General features: G+C 38.2%; 1 protein-coding gene across 2 annotated transcripts in view; it reads left to right on the top strand.

Moving 5' to 3' along the window:
• Positions 1 to 21,892, top strand: part of LOC105258010 (CCR4-NOT transcription complex subunit 6-like) — a 492,810-nt gene that overhangs the window by 453,685 nt on the left and 17,233 nt on the right. For both annotated transcript variants that reach the window (XM_011269000.3, XM_011269011.3), the window contains 2 exons: positions 12,333 to 12,401; positions 21,505 to 21,817. In XM_011269000.3, coding sequence (XP_011267302.1) covers positions 12,333 to 12,401; positions 21,505 to 21,817 — 382 coding nt within the window. The remainder of the gene's footprint in view (positions 1 to 12,332; positions 12,402 to 21,504; positions 21,818 to 21,892) is intronic.

The raw sequence follows: 21,892 nt of genomic DNA, 5'->3' as shown, positions 1-21,892 counted from the left end.
ACTCACGAATGATAAGCACATATTAAACTTGACGTTAATTAAATCATCTGTTAATTATTATGCAGAAATTGCATGATACGGCAGGTTGATCAATCACCATCGTAATGGCCTTAAGATCGCGATCGCTTCTTTGCGAAATTCTACGGGCTTATCGCCGCCGCGTAATCCGCCTCTGCAACAAGTTGTTGCACCGGAGCTGTCGACTTACTTCGATCGGGCGTAATTACGTGCGCGAAGACTCGATCTAACTCACACGAGATGTATCGCGTCGCGAAAAATGTATTGAGAAAAAGACACATCTGTCCAACAAGCAAGACATCACTGGTTGCGAAACGTTGTTTCATGATAAGCTTATGACGTATCAAACGCATAAAATCAGTGCCTAGAAAATCAGTATGATGATTACACAAGTTAAATTCTAATTGCCTTTATTATCTCGCTTTACTTTATTTATAACAATATTTAATAATAAGGTCTTTTACTTTATTTTTTATTTATAAGAATAAGGCCTTGCTGATATTAGATAGTAAAGTAAGCGAAAAGAAACTCTCTGACAGAGAAAATAGAACCTTTAAACTTGAAAATAAAACCTTTAAACCTTTAAACTTGCAGAGAAAAATCGAAGACAAGCTAAAGCAAAAGGACTTGAAAAAAGGACAAATATGTTCACCCTCGGGAATACAAGTCACCATCATCTGTTATTTGTGTCAGTGAATCCTCGACTATACCGAATGTTCTCGCTATACTTGCCTTCTCGTTTCTAAAGCTACGTGAAAATTTGATAGAAATCTTCTACACAGAAAGGCGAGACTTAATCTTAAGCAGTTTAAAAGAAGATATAAATGCTCGAATAATATTTTCGATAATTCTAACCGAGTTAGTTTTCAGAAAAATATATTCACTCGCAAAAATCTCGCAAAATACGATTTCGAGATGAGCCAAGTAGTGAGAGATTATTTTTGCGCGAATATTTTTTCAAGTACCGAGTGATATTTATATCTCCGATGATATTTTTCGCTGCAAACGGCAAAAATATTTTTAGTATCTGGTGGTAAATATTCTCTACTTTTTTTCGGAGATACACGGGTAATTTTTTTTCTTTCGGTTTTGGTGGATGTATGCATTTTCGACAGAGGAGAATCGCGAACCATGGATTTTAACATTGGAAATCCTCGAGTGCTCTCGTGTACATGGGAATAATGACGATATCCTTAGTGTCTCGAGAATGACGGAAGGAAGAAAGGGAAGGAGAGAGGAAGATGCTTTAAGCGTAGCATTGGAACCCGAAAGAAAATTGTATAACAATTGCGGAAGTACACGAAACTTTGGAGCTCCCGCCACTAACTACAAGCGATTCTACCTCTCTCGTTAAAACTTTCAAAACTAGTACGGATGATGCAAATTACGCGTCCGCTTCCGGCGAGCGAGGGAAGAACGAAACGCAACCAGTCGGTCGATGAGAGCGAAGAGGATTGTTGTAACAAGTTTGCGAATTATTCGAAAGAAAATACGAATTACGCTCGCTCTAGTGTAATGTCTCTTAGTTGTTAGACGGGAACGGGGAAGCGGATAGACAAATATGAGACTATCCTTACGAAGAAAAGTACCGCGCGCAACGTTCTTGTATATATTTCCTTCTTTTCATGTCCCATATATTTTATGCGCCAAAAGACTGTTGGGGATATTTAGAAATTTTTACAATGTCACGGATTTTAAATCACAGTTTCAAATAATTTTGTTAAACAATTTTAAATAAATATAATTAAATATTTTCTAGAGTATCGCTTATTAAATTTTAATTAAATATTTTTTAGAGTATCGCTTATTAAATACTTACTAAATTATTATTTTTTAATAATTATTTGTTACATTTATATCTGATATATATGAATATATATTAATATACGTATAATTCAGATATATGAATATAATAAAAAAATTATTAAAAAATATATATTGCATATATATTACAAATCTTTAAATTTGCATATCTTTCAAAAAGGTCTCATCATTTTTTCCTACCCTTGTACACATCCATATTGTATCAAATATCATATATCATATATTATACAAAAGACCGAGTGTGTCGCGGCATTACGAGCCACCATTGTCACACCGTAGCAATATCCACGTGCGCGTCACGACGTCTGACGTCACGCGAAGATAGGCTTTTAAATTCCGCGTGCCGCCCTTTCGGCCTTGAAGTGCTGCGCCCATGGCATTAGTATGCAGCCGCCGTGTATAACACAAACTCGGCGTATACGACGAGGGTTCCTTCTTCTACGTCGTAGAGCCCGAGCATTATTCTGAAATATGACGCCAAATGCCATTCGCCTCCGGTTACATTTGTAGCTCGCTCGCTCCGGCGTCAGGCGAGTTACGATTTCGTATAAGCGAGACGCGATACGTATGCAATCTCTCCTCTCTTTACGAGAAGACTTAAATAAAGCATCGAGGGAAAAGAATGAGGTATTACAGCAGAATTGCTCGTCTTTCGTAGCATCGATTTTCGAACATTTTCGCTTAGCAATTGAAAATGCGTATTTTTATTAAATTTATCTATTTTATTATTTTATCTTTTGCATTTTATTTACCTTGTTTATTATTTCAATTGTCATTATATATATTGTAATACAGATAACATGCATAAAAAAGTTAAATTTTTCATATCATAAATATCTATTAGCCGTATATAATATGACAGATAATATTTATTACAACAGAAATTATTTTTTGCTTTTCTCTTTTTATTAGAAATTAATTAAAAATAATTTTTTATTACATAATAATTTTATTTCTTTCTAAAGGATATATTCTCTTTAGAATTTATATTCGATATAAGCAACAGATCGTTTCGCAAAATTTCGATTAAAGTAATAATTTCAAATTCCATTTTTTTGCGTTACAACAGAAAGATATTCATATTCGTGGGTCTAGGGTGACTTCATTCCTTTTCCGGGATTATAGTCGGAAACCGAGGGGTCGGAAGACTAATCTTCACTGCGTGCGGGTGATAGTCCGAGATATAACCGCGAATGAATTCGTAATATCGGGAGGCTTAGTGAGGTCGCTATGTAAAGTACGATGCGCGCGCTCGGAGTAAGTGAAAAGACTAGTCGATTTAATGAAGATGGTAACGTTCGCAAATTTCATTTTTTTTGTCCTGCAAGAAATTATTTTAATCGCAAAGCGTCATGCTCCGCGAATTTTCGTTCGTGTCTTTAAAATGATTTTGTCTTTAAAATGATTAAAAGAACGTGACAAAAAATAAATATGAATCTTTTCTCTCATCATTAAAATAAGCGAGCGTAAAATAAAAATTCATTACCTTCGCAATAATTTAATAACTTCACCGTGAGAATATTTATTGCGGAAGAAAAGAGGCGTTTCAGACACCTTAGTGAGTTGAAAGCGTCTAAAGTTTTATTATTTTATTAAAGGTCGACGATAAAACCGCGATTGAAGATCGAAGATTCATCTCACGAGCGAGCGTTCTTAGATCACGGGGGAATTAACGGCATACTTAGAATAGCTGAGTTTACACCTGTGTGTAGTTACTCCCGCGGATTCGATACGCCGGCTTAGTCCAACTTACCGGGAATTACTGCCGAGGCTTATTACCAGTTCTCAGCTAATAGCAGTAGATATAGAGAATATTCTCTCATAAGATAAGGCTCATTTCGTGATGAAGGCTCGATATCGAGATATGTGTTCGAGTAGCGAATGGAAATGCGTTGCTAACATTCAGTTAAGAGTTTGTCATGAATTATGGTTTATTTGCAGTGATATTTGCAGTGCTATGTTTTTATGGCAGAATGTGTATAGGTGTACGCGCATATAAATTTAACACACACACATACACAAACAGAACATTCCTTTTAATCGACGTGCACCGAGTAATAAAATATAGTAAACAAAATAATTCTTTACATGAGAAATTTAATTATCATCAATTTTATATATTATATTTAGATGATAAATCTAAGAATAAAAAAAATAATAAAATAAAATAATGAAACTAGATGTCACTGTTTGATATGACTCGTCGATTGTAATATCTTCTACTATTTTCTACTATTTTCAGTCAAACGGTCTTTCTCCTCCTGCAAATTTACATCTTTAGATTTTCAAATCGTTGACTGATTACGTACGAAGGAGTTGCAAATTGCGCATTATTGCGATCTCGCTGCGTCGAATTTAAATGCTCACGTATAACCTTTCAGCGTGCGCTACCGGAATGCGGCACGTATTCGATCGGATCAAAGAGGGATAGAGGAGAAGGGAGATCGATGAAAAAGCACGTCTATATAACCGGAAAGAGTACCCTATCCCGGATTTTCAGATAATAAGGTGCTCTGGTATGCCGTGCGGCACGTTCTGAAAATGGATCGACCCTTTCGAGAGTAATCTCATAAATACGGAGCTTCGCACGCCTTCCCCGCACCGAGTGGTTGATACAAAAAGTAAAGGGATACGAGGCGTAACGGGGGAGGGACAAGTAAGAAAACGAAGAGTAGACGTTCGGAACTATTTGTCTGTTACTTCTCGAGATCCCGGTAAATGTGACTTACGTTGAAAGCCGAGCCAGCACATGAAATTCAATATTGACGTACCCTATCTACGTACGGTGTACCTTTAAACTGTCGCTTGATAAAGGATAATATATATGTAAAGTATGGAGGCAGAAAACGCGAGCGACAGCGTTTTCGCTCAACGAGAGAGACTCTTTGCCGCCTTCGTTGAGAAGTAAAGAGAAAAAAATGAAGCGCACGATACAGCGTGCATTTTTCATGCTTCTCACGATCAATCCGTTCTGTTGAAGCCTTCCATTATCGATATTAATTATTACCGCCTCAAAAAAGAGTATTAGAAGACGTTGCAGTTATAATTATTATTATTATTATAGAAGCTCTTTGAAGAGAAGAATCGCAAAAATTTACTTTGCAAATATATTTTTATTGAATTTTACTGATGTAAGAATTATTATGTCATCATCATAATTATGTTACGTTTTTACCATATTTTAATTCTTGATTTTAATGATATATAATTGCAGGTACTTTATTCCGGATTCCATAAGAAATAAAAATTCTTACTTTTTAATATCATATTTGTAAAGTAATATAAATAAAAGTTGCAATTAATTCTCATATATTTTTGCCGATCTCGTCAATAAAGACAAGGAAAAAAATGACAGATATATTTTTCGACTATTTTGAAGATATTTAATCATAAAATGCAAAGATCTTTATTGCTAATAAATATTGCGATTGCATATAAAGTTTTTGGTTTGTTACAATTTATATCTTTGATGATCGTGACGGCGAAGAAGATCGATTAAGAAAAAAAAACGAGAAAAGTATACTCTCACTTTAAAAGTAATCCCAGTTTATTCCGGCGGAGAAAAAGCCCGTTTTCTCCTTAACCGGAAACTTTTTCTTAGCCGCTAATCGGCAATAAGTTGGCTGATTATTGTTCGGCGATTATCATCACCTTGATTGAGAAAAGAAAGAAGCCTCGTTATCTTAATATCGTGATAAAGAAGAGATACTTTTAAACTATATTATATCTACGTCGATTACAGCAACGATTTTGAACGAAAACATTGGTATTTTAAAGATGGTATTTTATTGACATTTTTAAGAAACGTTAAAAGCCATAATTTGTACAATTCAATGAACCATTTAAATTTCTGTTCACTATGACAGCAAAGATAAACAAAATTCGAATTCAGCGAAAAAACGAGGTTGAAAAACACGAAATTAAAATATTTCTGTCACACTTTTGTAACATATTTTGATTGTAAAAATTTATTTATTTGGAAAAAATGTCGAAAAATTACAAAAAATTGTCATGCATAAAAGAGAGAAAGCGCCGCTGCGCGCAAAAGTATGATGCAACAAATGCGAACGTTTGGCTCTCGCATCCGGTATTTAATCCGCTATTTGGTAACAATTCAGCGCGTTTTATCGAGGCCGCCGGGGTAACTCTTATCGCGATTTGTCAGAGGTCGTTTATAACACGGGCGAGAGACACATCCGTACCGCGGGAGAACGCTTCCGTCTGTCTATTTATCGCAAACGGGAATATATATTCCATTCCTAGCTCCTACATCGCTACGACGTTCGCCGAGTGCGTGCCACAAATTACCGTCGAGCCAGTAATTACCTTCGGCAAAAAGCAAACCCGTATTTTAATCGGTACGCAATTAAAGTTTATTGGACTACACGCGATACAATTTATCGTATCGGGCCTTCCGCGCTCGCGTTTATATTAATTCTCATGACTGTACAGAGCCGTAACTAGAACTGTAACTCCAAGATTCAAACGTAGCGGAATTTCTTTAAAGTTATGTAAGTAACACAATACGCACACATTAAAAAAACCATATAAAATACAGTAAAAATAATATGTCACATAAATATACAAAATCTTGAAAGTTTTATAATTATTTTCATAAAATGTTCGATAAAAAAAATTGTAAATTTTTTTTAATTTTAGAAAGAATTTGTTGATAATTTAATAATTTTGTAATAAAGAAAGAAAGAGGGAAAAAAGTTTGCTCGAGATAAAAATTATATTTATACATTTAGCTTTCTTTTCTTTTTTAAAAAAGTAAGTAATTGGAAAATTATTACAAAGTGGGAAAAACAAAGAATACAAGTAATTGAAAAATTATTATTGAAAACTGGAGATTGTCTCTTTAATTTTCTTCATTGGATACCCAACTTTCACCACGATTACAATCGCGCTACTGACTGCAACAACAATTTTTCGCTGATACTGGCGAGCCATTCGTTTCCTTCGCAGCAACGATGCGAACCCTTTAATAAGGTAGACAGCGCGTAATTACGCGCGATCAGCATACCGCAGAATTGTCAGTTCAGTCAGATGGGAATTAAGGACGGACATGTCGCAGGATGCACACGTCGATAGCTTCCTCTCATTGATTCGCACTCGCGAGTATGTCCTTACTTTGTACAGACCTCGAGAAGTATGTGTTCCGATAATTTTCTCCGCCTGACTCGGCGAAAGATATTTATGTGCGGTAATTATATGTAGAAATAACATCGCGGTCGAGTCACTCGCTGCGATTAAAATATCTAATTGAATTTATGATTAATGAACACTGTCAATTTGTTATAATCGATTATGGCTGGAGAGACCACCGCGAAACTACCGAAGTAGAATACTTTGTAGGATATTGCATGTAGAATGTTTCCAATATTCTTTTTTACTCGCTTGATGATAAAATGATTAACGTCAACATTTTTCTTAAAATTAATAATTGTCTTACCGATGATTTTTCAATTATACTTGAATTTGACAAATAAATTAAATTTTAGTACAGTAAATAGACCGTGAAGTCAATTCTCATTTAATTCAAAACTTGACATTCAACTTATAAAAGAAAAGAATAAGTCCAATAAAAATATCGCTTGTTTTTGCATTGAGTTATTTTATTGTGTCTCTCTCTCTCTTTGATTTTTTGCGCTGGATAATAAACCCTGTCATAATTACATTAAATTTTTCCCATAACTCGGTCGAGACACGTCAAATAAAGTAATATCCTAAGCGATCTTTGGAAAAACTTAAATTTCAGTGATGGCGATTATTTCGTCGACAAAAATTGTAATTCTGATAATAAAAAGGAAAAAAAGAATGAGATATAATAGCACGAAAATTTATATCCTCTCAGTTTTTCTTTATTTTCGCTCTGATTATACAATTTTACAGACTTGATAAAAAGCATCATGATGAAGCAATTTCTAGATTAAAGAGACACGAGGCTACGACCTGTTTTACAACGTGCTATTAAGAAGATTCTAAAATATGCGCGTGCATATTATGAGAGTGACTGGAGGGGGAAAAGAAATTAAAAAAGGATTTTAAATAAAATTGAAGTGTACATAAACTAAAAATGTTGACCGTAATAGTTTTAACAGGCTTCTTTTCGCAAGAATAAATGCAGAAACGTCAAAGTAATGAATCTTTGCTTAATTCTCATCCAGACCACTTTATACATTGTTATACATTTCTCGAGAGAAATAAAATGAGAAACATGAAAAAAAATGTTTCCTTTTTTTACAAATACAGTCCATTTGCTCTATCATCTCAAAAACTTAATCGGCGCTTGATCGGCACGTCGATTGACGAAACCGAGACGTCTCAATTCGCGGAATGTTAATGATTAAAGCGAACCAGTTGAAAAACATGGATAGTTTCCCATGACGGCGGAATGAAGATTCCAGGGAAACGAGCGCCCAAGACCCCGCAAGAGAGAAAGAGAGCGACGAGTTCGCGATGCGCGATAAATGAACATGAAGTGAAGAAGCTCGAACACGTTGTACCGGAAAATTACGAGGGCCGGCTCGTATGTATGTATCGGACGCGTCTCGACGGGAGATCTTAATTGGGTTTGTAAGACCTCGCGGAATGCGGACGACGGACGGGTCTTCGCGTAATTGTTTCCGCACGTATATGTGTACGCGCGTTATAATCCCACGTGTCGTTCACTCTCTCTTTCTCTGCCGACCTGACTCCTCGCGTGAGATTCCTCCGTCCCGCGAAAAGATTCGATACGATCAAGAAAGTTGTGACGCGTCAAGAAATGTAATTACCAATGTACTCTCATCTCACGAGGTGTGTTACAACTATGTATATAACACGTGTAATATACTTGTCTTTTATCTCGTCTTGTCGAGAGAGCTGACGGACCGACTCAAGAAGGAATAAAATGGGCGCTCATCTCATAATTTATATTGTAAGCAGCTTAGGATCATTGCAGCCGTCAGGAATTTATCGCGGAAATTAACACACGTATACGTAACCGTACAATCTCGCAATCTGCGGGGGTTGACGGCTCAACTTTAAGCGTGTACTCGTCTCGTAATTTATATTTTAAGAGGCTTACGCTCAAATTATACATTTAGGGGAGCAGCCGTGAATGTGTTAAAGTTGCGGATTCTCTTATGTATACATAATTAAAATTAGAAATTATATAAATTTCAAAAAATACATATATTTCATACGAGACACTTAGCCTAATTCTACGTTTAGGACCACGATTCTCTCGTCGTAAGCTTACGTATTTAAATTCATTGAAGGCAGAAATACAACGTCGAATAAATCGTCGCGATGTCAACTACGACGTAAATTACACCCCTTCACATACACGCACACGGTACTCTCTCTTTCCTTTCTCTCCCTCTCTCTCTCTCTCTTTCTCTGTCTCTCTTGCTTGTCGCCTATATTATCCGGCGCCGATGCTCCCGGAGGCGCTATCTCTATCTTCTCGCCTGCGGCTCCCGAGGGAGCGAAATAGAATTCTCAGTTTCAATTCTACGACCTCTCTTCCTCCCTTCCGACATTCGTCTACCTCCTTTCCTATCCCCTTTTCCCTTCGCATCAAGATAGACCGAGACTCGCCGAGGATCTTCGACGCTAGCGACGTATCGCCATCTCTTTCCGTTCCCGCAGGGCAGATATTTTATCGAGATCGATCGATACGCCGATACGATGATCTCTCGAGCGCCCTTATCGCCGAGCGCGAAATATTGCGCGGATAATGACAAGCTTGCCCGAAACGAGGCAACTGTGAATGGAAAATCCCGCAGGGGAAAAGAGGAAGATACATATCCGGACGCTCTTCTCACCCGAGGTGTTAAATACAGAGTAATATTGATTTCCGAAAAAAAAAAGAATAATCATACGTGAAATTGCAAAAATATCGAAGAAAAAAAATGAGCGTAAATTCCTTCCGCTGACAAACAATCTTCTCGAGATTCAACTTGATGCACCATCGATAATTGAGACTCGAAGGTAAACGTTTCATTGACATTCGACAATGCTCGAAAATTCCCAGCTTGGATTGATAGCTTTATGAAAGCTTCGGCCAGAATGACGGGAACGTTCGATTTGTTGTTTTTGAGCGCATTCAACGCCATCGCGCGAGTTATTCCCGTCCGATTAATCCCTTCGTGCCCGCGGCAGCAGCGCTGTGATTGGCACGCATGATTGTAACGCGACGTGTTACGAGCTTCGAAAAGCGTCGGATTAATCTCGATGGACGGTGCGGCGCGATTGAACTGATCATCCACGCGCACATGCGAGATAATACGGCAACTTAATGATGATAATCAGCGGAAAGTGACTGCAAATTGCGCACGCCTCGCTGCATTCGGAAAACATGTTATTACATTATTATATATGCAACATCATGGCATGTATTACTTCATATATTCTACATGTCCTCACGTATATTACGGGCTTTCTTTTTGTCCATTTATATTTCCACGTTGTTGCCCGTATTTAATTTTTTATTATTTAACCGTACTCCCGTCCTATATTTATCGTCTTGTCTTACGAAATATTCGTAAGATTATCGACTTTTGAAAAATACACACGTGTTGTATATTATAGACAATACGCGAGATAGGAGCTGTATCGGTAGATAATTCCATTTTAATGGAAAAAAGATAACCGCGAAAGTTATTTGCGAGCGGATCTTGAGTGAAATATCGGTAAGAGATCTCTCGCCTCTCGGGAAGATTCGCGCGCGACCATCGAATAGATTGCGAAACTTCCCCCGCGCCGTAAATAACTCTCCCGTAGTCTTGAAACAACGAGATTATTCTTGAAACTTGGAGGATATTTCAGAAGGCGTCTCGTGAATGCCGAACATAAACGTCCGACAGGTTGACCTATTTTCTCTTATTATTAAACCTTGGCCTGGCTGACACGTGTCCCTTATCATTCCACGCGAGGAGACAAGTTTCATAATTGCAGAAATATCGAGTCAGAGCTACGTCAATTACCGAATAACGAAAGCAGCGCAAAGTTTTACTTGCAAACTTTGTAGAGCACTTTTTGCGCAACCTGGATACTTAGGCTAACCGCTAAAGGCCAAGACAGGCTTCTTAACCGCACGATCGTCGGCCGGAAGACCGCGGTATCGCGCATCTCTTCCTCATTTGCGGTGCGCGTCGCGCAAAAATGCGGCTCGTCGTTAAAAACTCACTCGCTGACTAAGGAGGACGACAAAATTATCGATGTCGGGGTAACTCGTTCCGCTCCGAAAAAGCCTCGCGGCGTCTTTTGATATTAAAATATATAATACGTCGCCGTGTCCCGTCATTTTTGTAGCGACCTTCTTCCACCGGAGCATAATAACGTTTAATGAATTCGGGGCTTCTTCCGGAGTTATCTTCCATTAGTCTCGAGGATAAGTGGCCAAACGAAGCCACGAGGACACCCGCTGTATAATCTCGCTGTCACGTGCAGACGATGCGACGCGGCGCGTTTTCTTTCTTCGCGTTTCACGCGCGCGTACTTCTTGGCCCTATACCCCGTTAATAGCCCGGAGGGCCTGTGCAAGTGACATTTGGTTGAACGATTTAATTATCGGACCGCGCGCATGGCTTCCCGTAAGAGCGCCATTAGACGACGCAGGTGTAATGAACTAGTTTAATGAACGCGCGATCTCCCTCCTCGCTTCCTCGCCGCTTTGGCAATTATAATAACCGCGGTCATTGCGATCTTTCCGCCGTCTCTCTTCCGCTTCAACATCACCGTCTGATTACGGACATGGTTGCGTGATTAAACTATTATATATATTCTTGAATATATTACTTTCCGAGAAGTAGAACGCAAGGTGTCCAAAGATGACTTTTTGAGAGATTTTTGTAAAAGTTTAAAATAGGAAATGTAAATTTTCCAGATTAATATTATTAATAGAAATATGAAAATATATAAGCCTATTGTATAATTATAATTTAAGGATGTTTTGTATGTACAATCTCAGCAAAAAGTAGCTGAAAATCAATACTGACGAATATCCACTTTTGATGTATTTTGAGTATGAGAAATTGTGTGGAATATTACAATTTGATCTTAGGTACAGTGCAGAGATGTATTTTTTAATTATTATTGCGTTTTTACTGAAATATTCCGAATTTTATTAATCGAAATTCATTGAATTATATTTAATATCTTTTTAACCAGTTAGTACTTGTATAATATTATTTGACCAAATATTTCCTCTGTATCTAAATTTTTGCAAATTTTAAATAAATTCTGAATATTATTTCCATTTGAATCGACGTGGTTGTACGTTTCCCATAAGAACACATGTTAAAATCCTTATAACTTGTGAACGCTTTAGTGAATCGATTTAAAAATTGTACTGAAGATTCTAAACATATGTAAGGACATTCTGTACAATTTTCATTAAATTCTCAATATTTTGAAAATAGGTACAAAACATCCTTAAACTTTTATGTAGAAAAAAATTGTTGAATGTGTTGCTAATGTCATGCATTTGTGTTTTGCAGTTACAGCGAATCATCCGCCCCAAAGACCATGGATTCCGTTGACGAGGCCCAACAGGACGAGACCAACATGTAAGTGATGGAGATTTTCATTTTTACATCGCGAAGAAAATTAATCTAATAAAGTTACTCGCTCGCTAATCTATTAATCGACACATTTATCAGATGCAGGAATGAAATTCCACGCGATTTTCCCACGCGTGATTGTTCACACGATGGATTAATTCCTTTATAATTACATCACGTTGCAGAATGGCCTTCCCTTTTGCAGAAATCTCAATAGTAGATCTAGACTTGGTTTCTCCTTTGCAATCATAATGTAACGCGTGGTGCAAACCTTTCATTAACGCTCGAGCGTTTTCACGTCATCGGTACTTATTAGAATGCGCGAATCGTGCGCGCTAAATCAATGCGCGGTGTTTATTATTACAACGTGTATACGCGCGTGTTACATCATCTGTGAGATAACGGACGAGCGCGAGATGATCTATGGAGAAACTACGGCTGATAGTGACTAATGTACCGCTGTGTGACAATCGCGCACGTCGAGTCAAAATACGACGAGTGCATGCGTGCGCCGTAAAACAAATTGCGTTTTACGGTCGGCGTAATAAATTCACGCATTAAAGCCACCTTCTCCTCGGCGATATCAAACTTCGCCGTTACTCGGATCGTTACTTAAGCCGAATCGCATTTACGCTTCGTGCATTCATTCGCTTGTAGTTATAAGTACGTTCGCTGGAAGTCATAAGTACGCTCCTCTCGCCCCGTTGAATTAGCGAGATTGTTCCCACGAGCGTGTTCGAAATAAAACACCCTTTTATGCGCGATAAAAGTTATTAGTTTTTATACTCCTGTCGATATCGTGTTGCTTCGATCGCTTCTGTGAAAGTACGATAAAGTGTGCCAAATACTTTTTAAAATTAATCTTTGTATTTTTCATCTTCTCCATAAATCCAAAACCATTCGAGATATATGACAAAAATAATTATTAATATTTTTTATAAGTCTTATCTAAATTACTTGCTACACTGAGAAAAAAATCTGGTTTCATTAATTAGAATTCTGGTAGATTCAACCAATATGTCTGTTGGAAAATGGACGAACCAGAATTCTTGTAGGAATTATCAAATGAATCTTAATTTCTTCCTGTTAAATTTAACAAATTTTCTGGTTAATAATACTAAACTCACCAGCACCAAGTCGTCTAAAATTTTTTCCATCTATTCTTAAAAGTCTGTTTAATATTCTGAATTCCAACACGATTATTGCATAAATTCAATCCAGATTATTCAATAAATTATTTTAAGTTCAGTTTGTTAGAAATTAAACTGATAAACAGTGACGCAAGAAGAGGATGCAGCTCAAACACACACAATCAGAAAGCTAGCGTCCTCTTTCTGGCACTACTGCTCGTAAGAGAAAAAAAAATACTACTTTGGATTTAATGTTGATACTAGTTCTTTATATATTACATTTCATGGCAAATATTGAATACGAGTTAAGTTAAGAAACAAGCAAAGAAATTAATGTAACAAGAAATTTTATAGATCCAACCAGAAAATATTAATCAAATCCTTAGTAAAATCTATTAAACGTTCTAATTGTAAAAAATCGAGTCTTATCATGATAACTAGAAATTCTTGTTTGATTTAATCATTAATCATTTAATAATTTTTTAATCAAAATGCCTTCAATTATATACGTCTTGTTGATATAATCAAACAATTTTTCTCAGTGTATCTTCTAAGAAGACAAATATTCCTAACATTTACTAAAGAATCAGGGAAATCTTGCATACGCTATTCACCACCGTTTCTATCTCAATTTTACGATGCAATCATTGGGGAATCTCAACATACTCCCTCCGTCTAAACGATGAGAGGAGGGGGAGGGTATCTTGACGATCGGTCAATGCCGACGACGAATTTCACAGCCTCGAAGCGCCGTGTCGCGTCGCGCAGCATCCCACCGCCGACGGCTATGTACCGCACCATCTGGACAGATTTATTGCGCGACACCGGCTCGACGGCAGCGGTCGAGGTAGCGGGAAGGGTGAAAGAGGGAGAGAAAGCGCGCGCGCGGGCATGGAGGTACAAACGGCTGTTCGGAGCTGCCGTCCAAAAGGAAGCCATTGTCGGCTCGCGCTGGACGCGATAAATCATTTCACTACGGTTTACGCTATTCATTATTTACGAGAGAGCCCATTATACTTACGACGGTCGCTGATTAGTTATACCGTTTGTAGATGCGTTTGTAGACGGTGTATTTGTCTGGTTGTTCTTTAGTAAGTTTGATGGGATTACATTGCTAGTATGTTTTATTGATTTTTGTTTGATTTTGGAAAATTGAAGATTACGAGAAAAGAATGCTTTAGTTCGTTTTACGATTGGTAAAGCTTGTTCTCCTAATCATAATAATGTTAAATAATGTCAAGTAATTTGCATTCTTATTATTTCTTTGCAACATAGAATTGCTTGTTTGATTCGAAATAATTACACAATAATTACATAATAATTATAATTAATATAAGCAGTTAATATAATCCAACTATCACGTATAATGTTTGCTTCTAGCTATTATTATCTCTCTATATGTGCATGCGCAATAACTAGTGATTTGTCAATATTTAGAGAAGCGCATTACGCTAGAAATTGCGAATAATGTAGGGAATGGTTTTTATCTGAAAATATTACACTTTGCTTTAAAGGGTGAGCCATTAAATTCTGAGTAAATTACAGTCTTTTATAAAATACTCTGGTAATAATTCCCACTAGTGAATTTCACATATAAAGTGTACCATAAAATGCTGCAATCAACAGTAGGAATGCATTTTCCGAAAAAATATAGAGATCTACGATCTTTTCATAAAATTTAAAATTTAACTGTAAAGGTACACCATATAATCTTTCGAAAATTGCAGTATTATTATTCCAATTAAAATATAAAATTAATTAAAGATTTCAAGTCGGAATAAACGGTGAGTTTTTGTTCTCTAATCATAGCTTAAAGAAAAATTTGTTATAAAGATATTGCGAGTGACTCTTACGTTATTACATACAATTAATATAAATAGCAGACAATTATTATGGCACACATAAATTGTAATGAATATAACTAATGTTAATCAGAATAAAATAATTGTAATAATCATTACATGACAAGTGATCTTTTACCATGCCAATAGGTCATTTTATAATTAGCTGATTACTTAATTTTTCCCGTGAAGGAGAAATGAATGTAGCATGAAATTTATCGGAAAATATATACCATCGTGCGCTTTATAACGCATCCCGTATATTCCTCGAAATTCGGTAAAGATGCGTCGGATAAAGTAAACGGTCGGAATCCAATATTACATACCGTGCCACGAGAATATTACGTCAGGAGAAAGAGAGAAATTCAAGCTCTTCCTCTCTAGTACAACGATTTGTATGATGCCGCCGCCGGCTCGTAATTGCTCTATGCGCGCCATTTATATTCGGAGAGCTATCGTTTTACGAATGCGGCAATTTAGGAATTACGCGAACGCCCTTAAAACCAATTTCTCCGAGATGGCTGTAATTATCGCAACGACTGTGGCCCGTTACGTATTCGGGATAGATCTCACCGTCGTCATCACCGTTATATCGCGCGAGACTGGCCGACAATTATCCTCGTTTCGCGCGTACGCTCCGGAACGCGCGGAATTACATTCGGCATTATCTCCGTTGCTCCGTGATAGGTCGGTACACACGTGCACCTTCGTAAAGTGGCACTGGACCTGGCTGCACCGTCGAGGATCGGACAGAGTGTAAACGTTCATCTCTTGGAATTAATTTTTTATAAACCTGAAAGATCAACTCGATAACGATTTGAACATGACTAATAATTATTTCCATTCATTATCTTTCCGCCGGCATCTTCTATCGAGAGGAATTTAGATTAGAAAGCTTTGTAATAACCTTCCACGTGGCGAGGAGTAACGTAATTCGGTCCTGATAGTAGCGGCCGACAGGTTCCTGCAAATTACTTCTTGCACCTCGCGACGACGCTCACCATCATACTCATTATGGTGACCCCCGCACACGACCGGGTCGGTTTCCATGGGACACGGAGCAATTACGCGCCATTATCATTCCGATGCTCATAACTGCTCTTGCACGCGCGCGATTATGTTCTTATTAGAAATTATTGTTGCCTCGGCGCGCACGCGCGGTAATCATCGTGCCCCTTTTGTCGCAATTATTACCGTCATCGTCATATCGATGCGGCTTTATATCTACGATTGTGCCGCGTTTGTTACTGTTAATTAATAATAAATGGCCAGACTGACTATTATTTTCGCCTCGTGCGGAATCATCGCCATTGCCTGTTTCTTGATTACCGCGATTATCTCGATCCGCAACGATAAGTACGATCAAATAATAGCGATCAATCAGACTTATTTAGATTCTAGGACATGAGAGATACATACGCGCCGTCATTTTCCTTCATTTATTAAGCTTAAATAACTTAGCAAAAAGATTGTCAAAGCTTTATTGATTTATAAAAAATTGTTTCTATTCTCCATTGATAAATTTTATTAATTGATAAATATTATTTTACTCGACATTATCTAATTTTTATTATAACTTGAAGCATCACGTACATACGCTACAAAATTTCTTTTACATTTTAAAAACATATTTTCAAAGATAGAGAGAAAAGTCGTAACATTATGTTGCAACATAGAGCGCAAGAGAGTTGTAAAAATTTTCTACCCCCATTGATAAATTTTATTAATTGATAAATATTATTTTACTCGACATTATCTAATTTTTATTATAACTTGAAGCACCACGTACATATGCTGCAAAATTTTTTTTACTTTTTAAAAACATATTTTCAAAGATAGAGAGAGAAGTCGTAACATGTATCATTATGTTGCAACATAGAGCGCAAGGGGGTTATAAAAAAAAACACCTTTATATCTCGCGGTATCGCGGAGAAATATATGCTACTTTGGTTCGAATGTACGCTCAGAGGCAAACTTCTTTTCCGTCGATTTATATCGTTACATTTCTATGAGGCACGTCGCGTTTATGCATTTGCAAAATCGCTGGGCTCGACCGCGACATTTCGATCTACGAGTCTGGAAACTGGGTCGGTCTCTTGAATTTCGACGGGTTGGCCAACTATTCGCGGTAGATTTTTACGTTGTAAATATCCCATTGCGCTGTGCGAACTGGAGATTCACCGTAATGCCGATTTACGAGCCAACTATTTCGGCGTACAGCTGCACGGGTTTGTTGCGCCGCAAAGTCGCTTATTTATCGTCCTGATCTTTGTATGAAGTTGACCCGATTAGGATATTTTAGAAGAGATATTTCGTAAATCGTACAACGCGACTGCTGAAACTTCGCGTAAATAAAGTTCTTCGATAAAGTTGATTCCTTCGAAAAAATTATCTCGGTTGTTTACAGGACAACACACATGCCGTCCGCTAATCTTATTACTCCGACAATCTCGGCTTATTTGTCGTACACCCGGTACAAGCACGATCGCGCAACACGCGAGACCGAGCGGCGGATTCTCTGGCGTGTGTAAATTAGGTAACCTGTTCGGATCTTCTCTCTCGCGGACTGGTTTGGCGACTCTTGGGGCAGGTCGCGGCTCGGCATCGTTGACCTCGAAGAGGATGCCTAGTCGTGAATGGACCACCGCTTACACGCTGCCATTGATTGCCGCCGCCGTCGTTCTCCACTATACTTGTTTCCGTTCACTCGTCCCCTGTCTTGCTTTATTACAGTGTTATACTTATTTCTAAAAAAATTAAAAAGAAAGTGGCATAAGAACCAACGCGCGATAGTTGGAGCGCAGAGAAGCAACAATACTTCTTTCTTTTTTCAATATTATATTAAACTATAGTTTATTACAAAACTCATATTACAATAACAAAAAATTTATTGTTTATTACAAAAATTATGCAATTATGGCATCGCGTGTAAAATTAAAATCAAATTTCATCAAATGTTTAATATGTTCAACGATTAATAACGATTAATTGCGAATTTAAGGCTGAAGTTTACGAATGACTTTTTTTTAAACCTGTCTTAAAAGTTTTTTTTGCACGCACTTATCCAAGTTCAAGTGTATCTACGTTGCATTTGCGACGTGTTTGCTATCTGTATTTGTCGCTTGCCCGACGGTCGAAGTTTGGCAAGTGCTCCTACCGAGCATATTCCTCCGAGCGACTAAAACACTTCGCAGATTAAAGTGATTAACAGATTGGCTACTGAGCAAACCAAGCTCGTCAAACTTTACGATATTGCGGAACATCTTACGCCAAAAGTTTGCTCGAATGCATTCACCGAAAACTCTTCGCGAATACTTTTATCTTTCAGGCTCATCGTTTCGTTATCCGTTAAATATTCGCCTCATTATCGTCCGCAGTTGATAATGAAAATTGAAACTCTTAAGAGTGAATATAAGTGGAATTTAAGGGAATTTTATCGCAACAATGTCTCCGACAAATCGATAAAACAATTATTAAAATTATATAATTAAAAAATGACATTCAATAAGTGTGTAATACATATAATTTATCGAATAGAAGAAAATAATGTAGAAATTTACTGTATTACAGATGCAAATTTCTTGATGCTAATATAGCGAAGAGCATTTATCCCGACAGACGATATCGTAAATACTATCATACCGGATGCAGACGCGTGGATGTATATATATATAATTAATATCGGTTAGCGAAACTTGGGTTTGTTTGACTTAGTTCGTTACCAATAAATGTGCCGTACTTGGAGAAGTGATCAAGTTTCGGTACCTCGGGGATATGGTCATAGATCGTAGCGATGTGTACTATAACTATTTGATAACTTTGGTCATTATCAGTTTGGACCGGTAAACCCCGGATTAAGCTAATCCTCTCCAAAGTGGTTTTGCCGAAGGTAAAGTGCCTAAAAAACACACCCGCTCTTAACATCAAAACATATAACAACGTTAAGACCTTCGAGAGATATAGGCAATATTTTAGATTAAAAAGAATAAAGCAAAAATGAAGAGAGAGGAGAAAGAAAAAAATAAGAAAATATAAATATACGTTTCTTTAAAATTCCATTAAATTAATTTATAATGTACATTTATAAATTTATATATTGCACATATTTAAAAAATGATATCCCATAGTAAAGTATTTTTAAAAATATTAGCATAATCATTCGCTTCGGAAGAAATATCAAAAGACCATAATAACGCATTGTCAACTTCCTTATCATGGTCGTCTCGCGGGCGATAAAATCGCTTCTCAAATCCAATATATTCGTCATTGTCTCCATCTTGTCGGTCTTGCGGCACGAAGGGGAAACGACGGGGCGCCCATTAACGTCGCATATCTCACGCAAGATCGAATCCGAATAATCCCCCGTTAAGACAATCGCCGACTTAGTCGGCGAGCGCTCGAGGACTCGTCGAGATGGTTGTGTTAACAATCCCTCGGGAGTGAAGGAGGCTCGGGAGGGGGGGAGGGAAACGAATCGACGGATCGTTAACGATCGTATTTATCGCGGGAATGAAAAAATCGGCCTATCGAGCGAGTCTATCGCCGCGTCCGCGTCGGGAACGGATAATTAAAGATTAAAAGCGCTCGCGCGCGCCGCCCCAGGTACGCCCTACATCTATATATAATTAATGTTGTCTTACATTTTGCGCGTTATCTCACGTCTTACATCTCGCTTCGCGGTGATAGTGGTCGATAATAAAAATTAGAAACAGCCTTGATTTCTACCTCATTAAGCATTAAATTGACATTAAATTATTAGGTATACGTTGCATCGCGGAGCAAAGTGCCAGTGTTTCGATACTACAGTATCATTCTATCCGTATCCTCTTCTCGAATCGAGTTACGAAGGCAGCGATCGAAGGCAGGGACCGATTCGCGTATGTGGCTGAATGATTAACAGCGTTTTCGGAGCGACGGTTTGGGGCGAATCCGTGATGCCGATACCTACCTAACTGTTTCTCTCTCTCTCTCTCTCTCTCTCTCTCTCTCTCTCTCTCTCTCCCCCTCCCTCGACAGGCTGCGATATCTTCGAGTTACTAACGTAGCAGAGTACGCATACGCGTTATTGGATTGCGGGGATATACCGCGGTTCAATTATTTACACACACTCTCTCTCTCTCTCCTTCGCGATCGCGTTTGCGGTAATAGAACTGCTGATTTATACTGGTTTAGCTCGACCGTCTATCGTCCGGGCCGCTTTCAAATTAGTTCCAACGTATCGGAGCGAGATGTATTTTTCAAGGGCATCGAAAACGCCCCGAAATCTCACCTCGTCCGCGAACACACGAGCGAATTAGTTGCGAGCGAAAAGATTGACCCTGATAACAGACCGGATCAATCCGCGAGTGTTAAAGTTTTCCGATGCGCGAAGGAAGGCGAGCAACACGAGTAGAAACAGACGGCCGTTCCTACTCGAGCCATAAATGTCTCGAGTGATAAGGAGAGACGCGATGCACTTGATGATTCGCATTAGCGTGCTCTAATCACGGTATTATACCACACGCGACGGATAACTCGCGAGGTCGCGTGAGACGAAACAAAAGACGAGAGAGAGATAGAGAGAGAAAAGATGTCGGAAATTTATGCAGACAACCGGGCGACGTCGGCAAGACAGCTCGTTCGCTTTATGCTGATCCTCTTATTCCACATCGCGAAAATCTATCTACGCCCGCGTCTGAGCAACACGTATCCGTCTGTTCGTGTTTACAGCTCGTAGAACAGGAAGAGAATCGGAGAATGGAAAGTGGAAAAAGGAAAGACACGGGGCTTGAGGAAAGTGGAGCGGCTTACGAACCGAATCGCGAATACGCGAAATTAGGATTGCGAAAGAAACAAGCACGTTGATTCCCAGAGTGTTCAAAAAATTCCTCCATTGTTTACGATGGAAAAGAAATAATTTAATTTTTTTTTGGTTGTTGAATCATTCGATTTCTTGACTGGAATGAATGAAATATTCCGCGAGCAAAGTAATACCTGAGGAAAAAATGCAAAATGATGGAAGGAGGAATCGTAATAGTCTTTCCTCTCTCTTGCGTTTTTCTTATTTTTAAATAATCTCTTTTGCATTTTTCTTATTTTTAAATAATAAAATGTCAAAGATAAATATTTACATACTTTTCGTTGATTGCATTTTTACAGGCATATTTACGGTGATGTGTTACAACGTATTGTGCGACAAGTATGCGACACGACAGATGTACGGCTACTGTCCGAGCTGGGCGCTCGACTGGGAATACCGGAAGAAGGGTATTCTCGACGAGATACGGCATTACGCCGCGGACATCATCAGCCTGCAAGAGGTCGAGACGGACCAATTCTACAATTTCTTCTTGCCGGAGCTTAAGCACGACGGCTACGACGGCATATTCTCGCCCAAGTCCCGCGCGAAAACGATGGCGGAGAACGACCGCAAATACGTCGACGGCTGCGCCATTTTTTATAGGACCGCCAAGTAAGTGCATTCCTCTGTCTCGTTATTCGTTGCCCCGAAATGGTCGAAAATGGCAAATATATTGCAATGTCGGCC

This window comes from Camponotus floridanus, unplaced genomic scaffold (assembly GCF_003227725.1).
Source record: "Camponotus floridanus strain SB8 unplaced genomic scaffold, Cflo_v7.5 scaffold5, whole genome shotgun sequence".
In the NCBI taxonomy this organism is placed as follows: domain Eukaryota; kingdom Metazoa; phylum Arthropoda; class Insecta; order Hymenoptera; family Formicidae; genus Camponotus; species Camponotus floridanus.
Note: the sequence above shows the minus strand (reverse complement) of the source record. Positions and strands in the feature narration are given on the sequence as shown.